This window comes from Anolis sagrei, chromosome 4, assembly GCF_037176765.1.
Source record: "Anolis sagrei isolate rAnoSag1 chromosome 4, rAnoSag1.mat, whole genome shotgun sequence".
Classification (NCBI taxonomy): domain Eukaryota; kingdom Metazoa; phylum Chordata; class Lepidosauria; order Squamata; family Dactyloidae; genus Anolis; species Anolis sagrei.
This window is the reverse complement of record NC_090024.1, coordinates 153,676,036-153,690,544: the sequence shown is the minus strand read 5'-3', so window position 1 is coordinate 153,690,544 and position 14,509 is coordinate 153,676,036. Positions and strand designations below refer to the sequence as shown.

The following is a 14,509-nucleotide window of genomic DNA, read 5'->3' as shown; positions in this document are numbered from 1 at the left end:
GCCGCGGGCTGGATTTCAACCTATTTGTGCAAATAGAGTCCACTGAGCCAATGTCCTGATCACACACACCCACACACAAAGATACACACATATGTGTGGGATGTCTGTGTGCTCACTTTTCCACTATAATAAAACACTCCTTCTCTCTTTCCCCCTACCCCCCCCCCCCCCAACAGCTTGAAAGTAAGGCAGAAGACATCACTTCCATGAGATTGCTAGATGGTATTTTTACTATTGATAAAACTGTGGGAAGTGACACTTTCTTTCTGATTACATGGAGTTCAAGCACAAGTCCACCCGAAATTTCCCTGAAAGATCCCGGAGGAAGAAAGTATGAAAATAATGACTTTATAATTGAAAATTCCAACATCCGAACAGCTAGGCTGAAGATTCCTGGAAATGCAAAGGTAAAAAATGGGTTTTATTTCCATTTTATTTTAGATACATTGAATGAACATTCATACATATGTATATTTAACTTAATATTCAGTCATTAAAAATGACTATATATAAGGGTTATTAAATTAAATATACATTATGTCTTGTAAAGCTGCTGGAATTACAGCTTTGCTAGCTGCAGATAAAACGCCATGACAGATTGTATAAATGGAAAATAACTATTTCCAGAAGTTCTACATGCAAGATTTCATATTTCAACACTTTGATTTACAGACAGGAGAATGGGCATATTCAATTAAAAATAATGACACAGCACCTCAAGCCATTTCAATAACGGTCACCACCCGAGCTGCATCTGCCACTGTTCCTCCAGTGACTGTGAAGTCCTACATGAGTAACACTAACAACACTTTTCCTAATCCAACGATCATTTATGCAGAAGTCACCCAAGGATTTTTGCCAATTATAGGAGCCATTGTTATGGCCACGGTTGAATCCACAACTGGTTACCTTGTAGAGTTAGAGCTATTGGATGATGGTGCAGGTAAGTTTATTTTCAAGTGCTTGTATTATTATTATTATTATTATTATTATTATTATTATTATTATTAAAACGTCCTGGCACAAGCTTGTAGTCCTCACTTAGATAGGCAGATAAGTTTGTTGACAAGGAAAAGTCCTTCTCCCATTGGCCTCTCCATCTGCCTTTCCTCCTTTCTCTCCTCCCCATCTTTCTTATTAGACTGATACTTTTCAGGGACACACCTCTTTTTCTGAGCACATGGCAAGCCCGAGTCATCCATTTGTTCTTATTTTGTTCTTCTCCTGTGAACATGAAGAGACAAAATGTCTGCTGTGAGTTTGATAGTTAGACAGCAAGGTCCTGTTAATTTTCCTAACTGGATATGTAATCCTTTGAATAACGTCTTTTATAACCTTTAAGCTTGACTCTGCTCCTGAATTGCTTAAACTCAATCTCTCAACTGCTGGCTATAGACATTTCTGATCTGCTGAATTGCTGCTACTGCTCTTGTTTCTGCTTTACTATTTTTGAATGTTTTTCTTTTCTTTTCTGAAATTACTCCTAACAATTATTTACTCTTTATTTCCCTGAAAACAGGAGGATACCATTATGTGAACATATCATACATCTGTTACGATGTTTAAAAACTGGCCATCAGTAAGATATTTATTGTAGACTAGTTTAGGTACCCAGCGATGCCTGGGTTAGGTTCTTTGAAATGATAAATATTAGAAATTGTCGTCTGGTTTTTGGATTTTATGAGTGGTCCCATTAGAAATACATGTGGCTCTCTGGATGTAGGATACACACCAGTGATTTGCGTGTGGACTGCTGCTTCCATTATCCAGGGTCAATCCCCCCACCCCACCCCCCAAAAAACCCCCACCAATATTTTAAAATGGTTATGATGAGTATGGGTGCCAGGTTTGGCCCAGATCCAGGCTCATGGGGTTCATATGCTGGGCAGGTGTGCCAAGTTTGGTCCAGATCCATTGTTGGTGGGAGCCACAAGGCTTTCTGCATGTGGGGTGAATTATAACTCCCAAACTCCTGTAGTATTTTTTGTTGGTCATGGGAGGTCTGTGTGCCAAGATCCACTGTTGGCAGGAGTCATGGGGTTCTCTGGAAGTTTCAGCCACCCTGAAAAATACATACATAGATACATAGATATTTTGACTATAAAATATACATAGATAATTATTAATTCTCAGTATTTTATGTATTAAGGTGCTGATATTATAAAGAATGATGGGATCTATTCAAGGTATTTCATAGCTTACAGTGACAATGGCAGATACAGCATCAAAGTGAGTGTTCAAGGGCAAGGCAAGACTTCTAGAAGGAACCGTAGGCAAAGTCACGCTATGTATGTATCGGGTTATGTAGATGCTACTGGTAAGTAACCAAATTCTAGGAAAACTGTAGAGCATGATGTTGGTGGCGATAGAAATTCTGAGGATGTGAAATCCTTATGGAAATACAGGGGCTTTTTACCGTTCTTTTTCCAATTTCCTTGGTTAATTTTGTATAGATTTGATTTTGCAACAAGGGTGAGCATACAGTTACACAGTCATTCACTCAGTCTGTTGTAATCCTATTAGTTGTGCTTCCTAACATAGCGTGCCAAAATGAATGCGTTGGAGGGGTTTCAGTTAAACATTTTCCTAATTCTTACATGTGTTTAAAACAATATTTTGGCAGCCTTCTTTGCCTTCCTAAAGAGCTGTAGAATCATAGAATCATAGCTGGGCCACAATGGCCATCCAATCCCAGCCATGTAGGAACACACAGTGAAAGCACTCTCGATGGATAGTCACCCAGCTTCTGTTTCATTTTTAATACCATTAACATTTAATTCTATTTTAATGTTTGTATATTTCATGTTTTGTATTGTACTATATTTATATTATATTGATTTTTCTGTAAGCTACAGTAATGCCCCTTCCACACAGCTAAACAAAATCCCACATTATCTGCTTTGAACTGGAGTATATGGAAGTGTGTACTCAGATAACCCACTTCAAAGCAGATATTGTGGGATTTTCTGCCTTGATATTCTGGGTTTTATGGCTATACGGAAGGTCCCTAACTCTCTTTTTAGAGAGAGAAAGCAGGGTATTGATAAACATAATCATAATCATAAATGCAGTCACCAAGTAGATGCAGATCTCTGAGTGAGGGCCCTTCCACACAGCCCTTTATCCCAGGAGCATCCATGTTTTAAAAAACACGGATGTTCCTGAGCCTCTATCCACACACATGCTTTCTGGGGTAGGTGTACAGACATTCTCCCTGAACTTTGTGAGAGAACACTTGGACACTAACACACTCCCCAAAAGCAGTGTAAAAAACAAAAGAACTTACCCAGCCTCTATTAGAGGGCTGTTGGAGCTCTCCTGGTGCATACAAATGACACACCAGGAGAAGCGGAGGGGAGCGATTTCCCTCCCCTCCCCCTTTCTTCTGGTGCATCATTTGTACGCGCCAGGAGTGCTCCAATAGCCCTCTAATAGAGGCTGGGTAAGTTCTTTTGTTTTTTACACTGCTTTTGGGGACTTTTTGGGGAGGGAGTTGGTATCCTCACAGAAAACTGTGGGACTACTGTCTGGACTGCAGTAGTGGGTTTCCAGAAGTAGTGGGTTTATCCCATGCCTTCCAAAAAGGCACGGAATAAACCCACTATCAAACCACTATCCTGGTTTGTGGCAAATTAATTCGGGTTTATCCAGGATGTCATCTGGACAGCTCCCTTTTTATTGTGGTAACTCCCGCATTAAAGGGGCTGTCTAGATGGGCCCTGAAGTCTCTAGCGACATCTGAAATAAATGCAGTTGTTAGTTCCAGCTTGGTTAGATCCATCGAATGTATGGGAATTTGGTAAGTGGACACATAAGTAACATTGGTTCCATGGGTGCACTGTAACTGAATTGATAATTGGATTTACAAACTGTTTATAAACGTTTTATGTTACACGTTATGTTGATTGAGTGGGAAATAGTTACTTTCCCTTTTTGCTAATGTAGCTGCAGTATCCATACCCATGTACAAGCGGCATGGGATAAAGATGGAAAGAATATTTTAAAATCGTCAAGTAATAGACAAAACTGGGTTTCCCATATGTGGGGTAATGCTATTGAGGAGTTTCCTGGATAGATGAAAACCTTGGCCATTTATGATTTAATCTGTTTAAGATGCATGTGATTCCTTTAAAAAGAATATTGCATTTTCTGCATAGAAAGCAAGTGTCCTACACAGAGAAAAAAATGTTTTTTCTACTTAAAAATAATACAAGCACAGAACATGCCTTTATTTCTGCAACAGCTTAATTATTGGTTTCTTTCATAATAAATCCCAAATGATGAAAAGCACATTTTCAAGGTTATTTTTGAAGCAGGGAGAAAAATGGTAAAATTACCACAATCAAATTTATTACAATTTAAAATTCCAGTATGGAAAATGTCAATGTGAGGATGCAACTCAGGGCGGTTCCAGACAGCACCAAATTGCAGGTTTTAGTAAGGGATTAAAAAATCCCACCGAACCTGAGAAGAGGTCCACATACAGACCTGCTAGTCCTAGGATTTCTGCCTCCATCGTCCACACTTGCTGCTTTGTCCTGGGATTTTGCAACCTCTAAGATTTCCGTTGCAGGACATCCGTCAGAAATTTCAGCAGTTTATTTAAAAAAAATTAAGATTTGAATATGCGACTCATTGTATACGTTCAGTTCCTGGGTTATATAGCCTGGGTGGCCATCTGTGTAGACAAGTGGGGCCATGCACTTGTGCCTGGGAACTATGGGGTGCTGTTCCTGGTTATACATGTCTGTTCATGATAGATGTTACAACGTTGACTACAGGGTGACAACCTTGTCCTGACAAGACAAAGTTGCTATCCGCATGTTTAATTGAGTTTCTGGTACACAAACAAAGTTTCTGGAGTAGGACCACTACTATTGAAGGCAGTACTACACAATCAAACTGAAACACACACTTTCAAGCCAGGAATAGAACTTAGTCATTATCACCATTTTTAGAGACTGCCTGGCCATCTGTGCAGACAGGTTTTATGGTGTACTTGTGGCATGGAGCAACAGGGTGATGTTCTTGGGTTATACATGTCTGTTCCTCATTGATTTTATCATAAAAACATGGGGAAAGTTGATTACAAGGCAAAACCTTTGTTTGTGAGCCACAAACGTCATTAAATATGTGGAGTTTCTCTTGCAAGGAGAAGGTTTTCATCATCTAGTCAACGTTTGCCACGTTTTTAGAATACAACCAATCAGGAAGCGACATGTATAACCCAGGAACAAACCCAATATAAAAAATCCTGTATTTTCTGAGTGTAGGGACATACATTTTCTGGCCAGAACTGGGATATTCCCACACCCGAAAATCTTGCAATTTTGGGGCTTTGTAGCAATTGTTCCCACATTTTCAGGGGACATTGTTTGGCCACCCTCCAGTTTGAAGCAGGAACTCCTGGGATGAAGGTACAGTCTGGGCAGGCCCTCAGTGTGGTTCCATTAATAAATGAAAAGGGGAATCTGGTTGATCTTGTCAAGAAGGTGCTGCAGTACGGAGTAGTGACTTTAATGTAGTTACTGATTATGAAAAAGAAATATTTGGAATTTATGAATCACCAGTGTTTGTTACTTGAACTTTTTCTGCAGCTGAGTATGTGGACTTTAGACTTACAATCTGAAATGTAACTTGCAAGTGATAAGCAGTAAGAGGTTAGGAAAGCCAATACATGAAATGTTAATAAAGAAAAAGTAATAGCACAAATAGATTTTTAAAAATCCAATGAAAAAATAATGTGTTTTTAATAACGATTAAAAACACATAAGGACTTATTCATATTCATGCGAAGATGATGGGATATTGTTGTAAAAAGAGAAGCAAGCTTGATACAAATCTGTATAAAAGAACAAGTAGCTTAAGTGTAACAGTGAGTCTTTGATCATCTCTGAACTCCAGCACTTGAAGAGAGTAAGTTCGGCATTTTTTAGATCTGAGGAATAGCTTTTGACTGGACTCCTTGTATTGTAAATAAACATAAAACATGAGACATATAACCATTATTATAAATATCAAATACTGTATAGCTCTGTGCAAAACAACCTAACAAACAACCTATGGCACAATGACTATATATCCAGGAGTTTGGAGATCTGGCTCTAGGTCCTGGGCAGGATGTGTACAGGCAATCCTTGGATTACAGACAAGTTAGGTTCTATAGGTTCATTCTTAAATTGAATTTTTATGTAAGTTGGAAGAAGCCTGATGCACAGGGGGATGATGGAGCCCAAGAAACTTCATCATCCCCCAAAGTATAATGCTCAGTGGCTAAAAGTGCCAAAAGAGGTGCATTACAGTTGCTGCATGTGTAGAATTCTTTCTTTAAAAATAAAAGTGTTAGAACACCAAAGCTTCCAGCAATTGAGAAGAAAAGTAGAGAAATAGATAGCCCTTCTCTCAGGGAGCCTCACCTATTTATTTAGGGCCCTTTACACATGCCCTTAAAATGTGGAAGAAAGTGGGATGGCTAAAGGATGTTTCAGTAAAACGTATGCTGATTCGGATTAACATCTGAAAAACATGTGTTAAAAATGTGTGTTTAAAACCTGATTCGGACGACAAATGTGCATATTCGCATGACTGTATATCCCTGCAGTCAAGGAAAGCTCACAAGTTCGTTCGTATACCCAGGTGTGGAGTACTCCAGTGCATGTGCATATTTTAACATCCTGAAACAGGTGATCTGGGCTGTAAATAATTGGAGCCATGGACACACAGGTGGCTAAATGGAAGTACAAATGAAAAACAATTACAACGAGAACTCCCTGCAAGGATTCCTTTGTTCTGATCTTTATGAAATTAATCAGAGTTTGAAATTACATTGGATGAAGAGAAATAATAAGAAATTTGCTTGTGTGTACATTGCGATATCTGCATGAGCACATATGAGGTCCAGAGCATCTTGGAGAATCATTTTTTTTTTAAAAAAAACTTACACTGGATATCTCCATCCACATTTCAGATTTCTAAAATCTGCTACAAACAAAGGTGTCAAGACAGCGGAGGACCATTTACTGGGACCGACAGGTCTGTGTTTGGACTTGCTGTCAGGTTCTGTGATTTTTTGTTCCACTTATTTGTCCTGCATTTTGATGCTGTCTGGAAGTGCCTTTGGCCTCAGCTTCCTTGAGGTACATCATATTGTAAAATGAATTTAACTGCCCTGGTTCAATGTTACAGAATCCCAGGATTGCATAGCATTGAGCCCAGACAATTAAATCGGTGTTAGACATGAAGGAAAGGAAATGGAGGAAAGATGCAGACATGAAGGAAAGGGAAAAGAGGCGAGAGATACAGACACGAAGGGAAGGGAATAGTGGGGAGAGATACAGACATGAAGGAAATGGTGAAATGGGAAAGATACAGACACAAAGGAAAAAGGTAGGGAGAGAAACAGACATGAAGAAATGGAAGAAGGGGAGAGATACAGACACAAAGGAAAGGAAAAGGAGGGAAAGTTACAGACAAGCTTTCACTCAGCACGGAGATTTTGTGGCAGTGAGGAAGAGACAGGCCCATTGGTATACAAGGTCAGGTATACCTAAGTCAGATGTTCATCACCTGGGGACCTGCTTGTAATTGCCTCTGCACAAAACCCGTTTAAGCCAAATGTTATCTCTATTAAAAATGGTTTTCAGTGACTTAGGTTTAAAATGGATAATAAAGGAGAAACATTTATCAGAATGGGGTAAATGAGAAGTTCATTTTAAAATATTTTTTCACAAACTAAAATGAAAATAAATAAAACATTTTTAGTATTGCTGCATGAAAACTTAATACTTCTGACTAATCATCATACTATATTTCATGACACGTTTATCACTGTTTTTGAGTGTCTCTGTTAGCAAATCTTTTAGTTCTTTTATCCAAATTTTGGGGGGGGGGGGGTTGCAAGGTTTGAGCAAGGGTTCCCAAATTTTTGGGGAGTTCTTGGTGCACAGTTACCTGAGAACATTTTTAACGTGAGCAATATAGCTAAATGAATGTTTCAGCTACAGCCACTAGAAGAGTGCAAAAGATATGCAGGATTACACATACTTTTGGAAATAAGCTTGACATGTTATAGTCATGGACTTATTTAAGAGGTTCAGTGGTTCTGCATGTGTTTTTAAATTGATTTCCAGTCATCTTCTACTTCCATAGAAACTTCTCATCATGTGGAGATTCACAGCTTCAAATATTTTACAAAAATGAAAGGAGCAGTAGCATTTGTTCTGACATTTTAAGTATGTGGGAAATAAATGTATAATAACATATTCAATCATAAGATATAAGACTAGTTCATCATTATCATTAGTAATGCTTTTGAAGAATCAACATTTTGGCAGGGAGGCAAAATATAACAAAAGTTCGCATTTACAGAACTGGCATTATCCAAAAAAATTCATGAAAGGAAATAATCAAGCACAAAAATGAAGGTTTTTCCATTTTTTTCACACAGGTGCAGTGAGTCTGAATCCACCAAGACCTGTAATTAATGATACGGCACCCACTCCCGGCCTAGGAAATTTTGCCAGAGTAATATCAGGAGGTAGTTTTATTCTAACAGGTGCTCCTCCTGGAGGAGGAGGTGTTCCTCCTGGAGGAGGAGTTGTTCCTCCTGGAGGAGGAGGTTTTCCTCCTGGAGGAGGAGTTGTTCCTCCTGGAGGAGGAGGTGTTACTCCTGGAAGAGGAGGAGGTAGTGGAGGAGGAGGAGGTGGTGGAGGAGGAGGTGGCGGCGGAGGAGGTGGCGGAGGAGGTGGTGGAGGAGGAGGTGGTGGAGGAGGTGGCGGAGGAGGAGGAGGTGGCGGAGGAGGAGGAGGTGGCGGAGGAACATACATAGATGTCTTTCCACCAAATAAAATCACCGACCTTGAAGTAATATACAATGAGGATGAGGAATTCGTCTTGACTTGGACAGCCCCTGGGGATGATTATGATTTTGGACAAGGTATGTACAATTCTGATTTGAACGGTTGAACTTATGAGCCCATCAGTTCAACAGATTGACTTTTCTGCAGTATAAAGAGGAAATACTGTTTTTAGTTCTATTAACATTAATTATCCAATTTCCTTAACATTAAGAGTAGTATTATAATGTTGCTGTAGTTTTAACTGAAATTTTTAAGTTTTAGCTGTAATGTACAGGCAGTCCCCAAATTATCAACAAGATAGGTTCTGTGGGTTTGTTCTTGAGTTGAATTTGTATATAGGTCGGAACAGTTATATTTTTAAGTGTAACTCCAGACAAATACATACACACGCACACACACACAAAGGCTTTTGGATAGCATAGGGAAGAGTTAACACCCATGTGATGTTTGTTTTGCTGTCTGTGCCCCTCTTGAGAAGATTTCACCCCACTTTCTGTCCCTGTGGGAATTGGATTTTGAAAAAGATAGCTTGTTGTGGAAACAAAGATTGGTGATAAAGCTTCAGTGGAGACACGTTTTCCCCATGATAACTCTTTCAGGAGTGAATTTCCCTTCTGAGGTGTACATTTCTCTCACTTTCTGTTGTCTCACACTTGGGGGCTGCCTGGCCTTGGTATTATTGTGAGCCACTGTGGATCTCTTTTTTTGAGAGAGAGAGAGAGAGAGAGAGAGAGAGAGAGAGAGAGAAAGTCAGATGATGACGGTGATGATGGTAATGATGATAATTGTTATTATAACAACAACAACAACAACAACAATAATAATGTAATAGATATCAATCTTCAAGTTGGTCCAGTGTTACTTGCAAGGAAAGTTGGATTTACTGTGGGATGGGGATGAACAACCCATCAACACTAGTACCACACACATACACAAAACTAAAATTTTAAGTAAAATAAAGAAAATTGTACTCTAGTAGTTATGGTTTTCTGGTAATAGAAGAGGCAATTATGTTAAAGCTGAAAAGAACTATTTCTGAAACAGAATTTTTGGCTTTGGTTTTCAGTGTTCTTTGACAATTAGGTAGGGGTGAGGAGGTTTGCACCTTATGGTGGGTTCCTTTGACAAAAATTATAGTCCTTCAGACCTGCTAACAATGCCCTCACTTGTTTTAGTAGATGGCAAAGTGGTTCCATCCCACAGTTAAATTCAGGGTTCTCGTCTTTCATTCTTTCTTTTTGAGGCATTTGTTACTATTGTTTGGCTGTCTGGGTGCATTTTCTTTATGCTGCATGGTGGTGTCTCCTGAATTCACAGTTAGAGAACATGTTAGCCAGAGGTAGATATAGGTCGATTCCACAACAACAAAATCATTTCCATCTGAATGGAGACCTGGAGCCCTTCCAGACAGGGCCCAAAATGCGGGCCCTGTCAGACTTTTACTGGGGTCATCCAAATGACCCCTCCAGTAAAAGAGAGTTAATTCGGGACAAAGCAGGTAAACCCTGCTTTATCCCAAATGAATTTGATACTGCATTAGACCCAGGCCTTCCTTAAAGACCTGGGTCTAATGGGGAATGGGACCTGTTGGGACTCACTCACGGGTAATCTTGTGACTATCCAGGGATCAGTCCCCATTTCCCATCTCATTTCTTTGGGTAAAGAAATGACGTGCCAGGAAGCTGGGGGCCCGAAATCGCTCCTGGTTCCCCATCTCCTGGCATGCATGAGAGAAGCCTCCCACAGGATGAGAAAACATCAAAACATCTGGGTGTCTCCTGGGCAACGTTGTTGCAGACGACCAATTTTCTCACACCAGAAGCGACTTGCAATTTCTCAAGTGGTTCTTGACACGACCAACCCCCCCCCCCCAAACTCCTGGCACATCATTTCTACACTCCAGGAGGCCTTCTAGGGAGGAGTTATGACAGCCCGGTAAGTTTTATTTTAAGGGCTTGCAGGGAAACTACTACCCTGTTTCCCTGAAAATATGCCCTACCCCAAAAAATAAGATCCAGTTAAAATTGCCAATTACTGTAGTACATCCATTGCAACACACAAGAGACAAATTGAATTATAAAATATTATTATTATATAAAATTCAATATAGATATTATTGCTAGAATATTACAACTATGTTCCAGAAGAAAGTGACATGAATATAGATTGTTGGACATGAATAAAGGTAGATTGGTGTACACGAAAAAGAAAGCTATCCCCTGAAAATAAGCCCTAATCTTTTGGAGCAAAAATTAATATAAGACCCGGTCTTATTTTTTGGGAAATACAGTACTACTATTATTTCACAGCTTGCTTAGAGCAGTGGTGTCAGACTTGTGGCCCTCCAGATGTGTTGGCAATTGGATAAAGTGGCCAGGACTTCTGGGAGTTGAAGGCCCAAACATCTGGAGGGCCACAAGTTTGACACCTCGGATTTAGAGTCACGATTTAGTTCATGTAGCCTAATGTGAATGTGTCATCTCTCCCATGTTTTTCAGCTGACAGATATGAAATAAAAGTCAGTTCAAACCCATTGGACTTAGTAGAGATTAACTTTCCTAGTGCCACTTCTTTGGACACTTCTGCTCTGATACCTGAATTTTCTGGAGTCAAACAGACCTTTCGGTACAAGCCAGATGATCTCACAAAAGAAAATGGCACCTTACTCTACTTTGCCATTCGTGCCATTGATGAAAACAACAATATTGGGGAAGTATCCAATATTGCAAGGGCCACTCTGCTCCTTCGTGCAGCGCCTCCTACTCCTACTTCCTCACGTGCCTCTGTGATCATAGTATGTGTTGCTGTATTGTGTGTTATTGCTGGCATAACATTATATGTTTTACATAAGTGGAAAAAAAGTCGTCGTGAGAGTGTTGATAGCATGGATTAAACTGCGTCCAGTTAAAATGTTAATTGAACACTACATGTTTCCCTTCCATTGGTGGTTCTTCATATATTGTGCACCACCTAGACATAAAGTTTTTCCTATTTTTAGACTAAAAAGAAAAAATAAAGGGAAAAAATGAATCTGTTTTAAGAATTGTTGGGAAAAAAAATTCTTCAAAGTTACAAGAATAAACTACTAATTAATTTTGTGAATTACGTTTCATCATTCAATGAAATAATGCCAAGGGGGTCAAGACATGTTATATTTATTTGTTCCCTGACTTTTGGGTTTGCTATTAAAGTTATTTAGCATATCAATGTGAGATAGTTACAATTTCTCCACTCTATTAATATCTTTGATGCAAATTTATTTATGCAAACTCTGGTTTTGGTGACAAGATATCATTCAAGTACTAGCTGCTAGATTGTGATGAACATTGTGATTGATTTAATAATATATTTAGTGTCCTATTTCATTGTGATCTTCTTTCTATTGGAAGTTTTTATTTCCCCTCATACAGCTTATGTGCATCCCATTCAGTGACACAGGAACCAGAATTTTACGTTGTTATTGTCAACTTGGATTCGTGGCAACCCTATGAATGACAGCCTCCAAGTCACCCTATTATCATTGGCTCCAGTCAAGTTTTGCATACTCTGGGCCATGGTTTCCTTAACTGAATCTATCCACATGTAATGTGGCCGTCTTCTTTTTTCTATTGCCTACTAATTTACCAAACATCATTGTCTTTCCTAGTGATGTCTTCTCGTGATATGGCCAAAGTACGGCAGTCCCAGTTTGGTCATCTTGGTTTCTGGGGAGAGTTCAGGCTTGATTTGCTCCAGGACTCATATGGTTGTCCTTTTAGCCATCTTCTATAAGCTTTTACAACTGTTGAAGTGAACATTCTGCAGAATGGAAAATAATTTTATAAAGTTCTGTTCTTTCCAAAGTATAGCAACTTGAACAGGAATTTATAGCCTTGTGTATTTACATAAAAGATCTGTTGGTTGGCTATGAAAAATAGCACTGTATCATTATAGAACAACCCCACTATATATATTCATCAGGAAAAAATCCATATAACAAGAAATGACTATAAAATTAAGCATGAATACTGGTATGTAATGAAATGTTTTTTGTTTTTTTCCTAACCGCTTTTGTATCAGACCCAGGAAGGGATGTCTTTTTAGAAGTTCTTTCAGGTTTCTTTGCTCATACATTTCTGTGCTTTCATAATTGCCTTGATGGTCCTCTTTGAACTTTCTAAATTGTCTCTTGGTGCTTTCTTCTCCAAATAGGGCCCCATGGGTCATTTTGTCTCACCCTCTTTTTATCAAACAGAAATTTGAATCACAGCATTAGCACAACCATACATAAAAATTAGGAATATAATGGCATGGGCAGTTCTAACTTTACTATTCAATGATATACTTTGCACTTCGGGATCTTGTCTAGTTTCTTCTCAGTTGCCTTCCAAACCCTAGGGTGCATCTACACCAGTGGTTCCCAGTGGGACCCCTTTGACCAGGGACCACTCTCCAACATTAGTACCAAAAGGGTTATGAATCAGTTTTTGGTCAACTTTAGATTTGGTTTGGTTATTTGGGGTGCTGATTCAGAAACGACCATTGGATAGACCACATCAGCCCTAGTTTCTGATAGAACATATGGTGTCCAGTAGTCGCCATCTGCTCACCCACAGAAAACCATATTTAATAATCTAGAGCTGATGTGGTCTATCCAATATAGGTTTGTGGGGGCTTAAGTTCTTTCCGGTTAAATTGTGTTTGTTTTTTTGAGTGAAGGACATACATTGCTTTAGTTGGTGTCTTGTGTTCAAATTTGGTGTCAATTCATCCAGAGGTTTTTGAGTTCTCTTAATCCCACAAACGAACATTACATTTTTATTTAAATAAAAGTTTGAGGATGGACTCACACTTTATTTTGAATATACAATCACAGCATAGCATGTGTCAAAGTGGCATTCCTTATTGCCCTACCATCCCTTTCCAGAACATGCAATAACATTTGATGCTGAAGTGTAAAGTAACAGCACCATGACATTAGAGAAATATTTTTATATCTTCTGAATACAGAGGAGAACTCTAATAACTTAAGAATGAGACAGATGCAAGGGAAATAAAGTCTTCATAAGGAAGTTTATAAAGACTTGCTTTTCTACCAGTGGAAAGAATAGCCAGGTAAAGGTTTCCATTAAAAAAGTCATCACATAATAAGAATATAATAATAAAATTTTATTTCTAGACCGCTCTCTCTCCTGGAAAGGACTCAGGGTGGTTTACAGACACAAAACAAATATTCAATGCCTCAAATGAATACAAACACATCAAAATTATACAAGACTAGCTGTGCCCTGCCACGCGTTGCTGTGGCCTATAGTAAAACTTATCAAAGTTGAGGTAGATATCTGGACTATTATGAAAGAGAGGTACCTACCTCTTCCTTCCCCCTTTTCCTCCCCCTTTCTCTCCTTTCTTCCTTCTCTACCTCTTTCTTTCTTTCTTTCTTTCTTTCCTTCTTTCACTACTTGGTTTCATCCTTCTCTCTTTCCTTCATTCCCTCCCCTTTCCTTCCTTTGCCTTTCTTCCCTCCCTGTTTGCTTCCTTCTTTCTCTTTTTATTTCCTTTTATTTCACCACCATCATAACAATAACAATAATGCAATGCATTGCCTCTGGGACCTGACACCTCTCCCATTCCCCCTAAAAGGGTCTCATAGGAATAATAGCATCATAATA

The 14,509-nt window shown here is 39.0% G+C and overlaps 1 protein-coding gene across 1 annotated transcript in view; it reads left to right on the top strand.

The window, feature by feature from the left end:
* LOC137096825 (calcium-activated chloride channel regulator 1-like) overlaps positions 1–11,751 on the top strand; it is a 30,474-nt gene extending 18,723 nt beyond the window's left edge. The window contains exons 10-14 of the mRNA XM_067467054.1: positions 177–407; positions 673–943; positions 2,150–2,317; positions 8,447–8,536; positions 11,357–11,751. Of these exons, the coding sequence (XP_067323155.1) occupies positions 177–407; positions 673–943; positions 2,150–2,317; positions 8,447–8,536; positions 11,357–11,751 (1,155 nt within the window). The remainder of the gene's footprint in view (positions 1–176; positions 408–672; positions 944–2,149; positions 2,318–8,446; positions 8,537–11,356) is intronic.
* Positions 11,752–14,509: the final 2,758 nt, after the last annotated feature.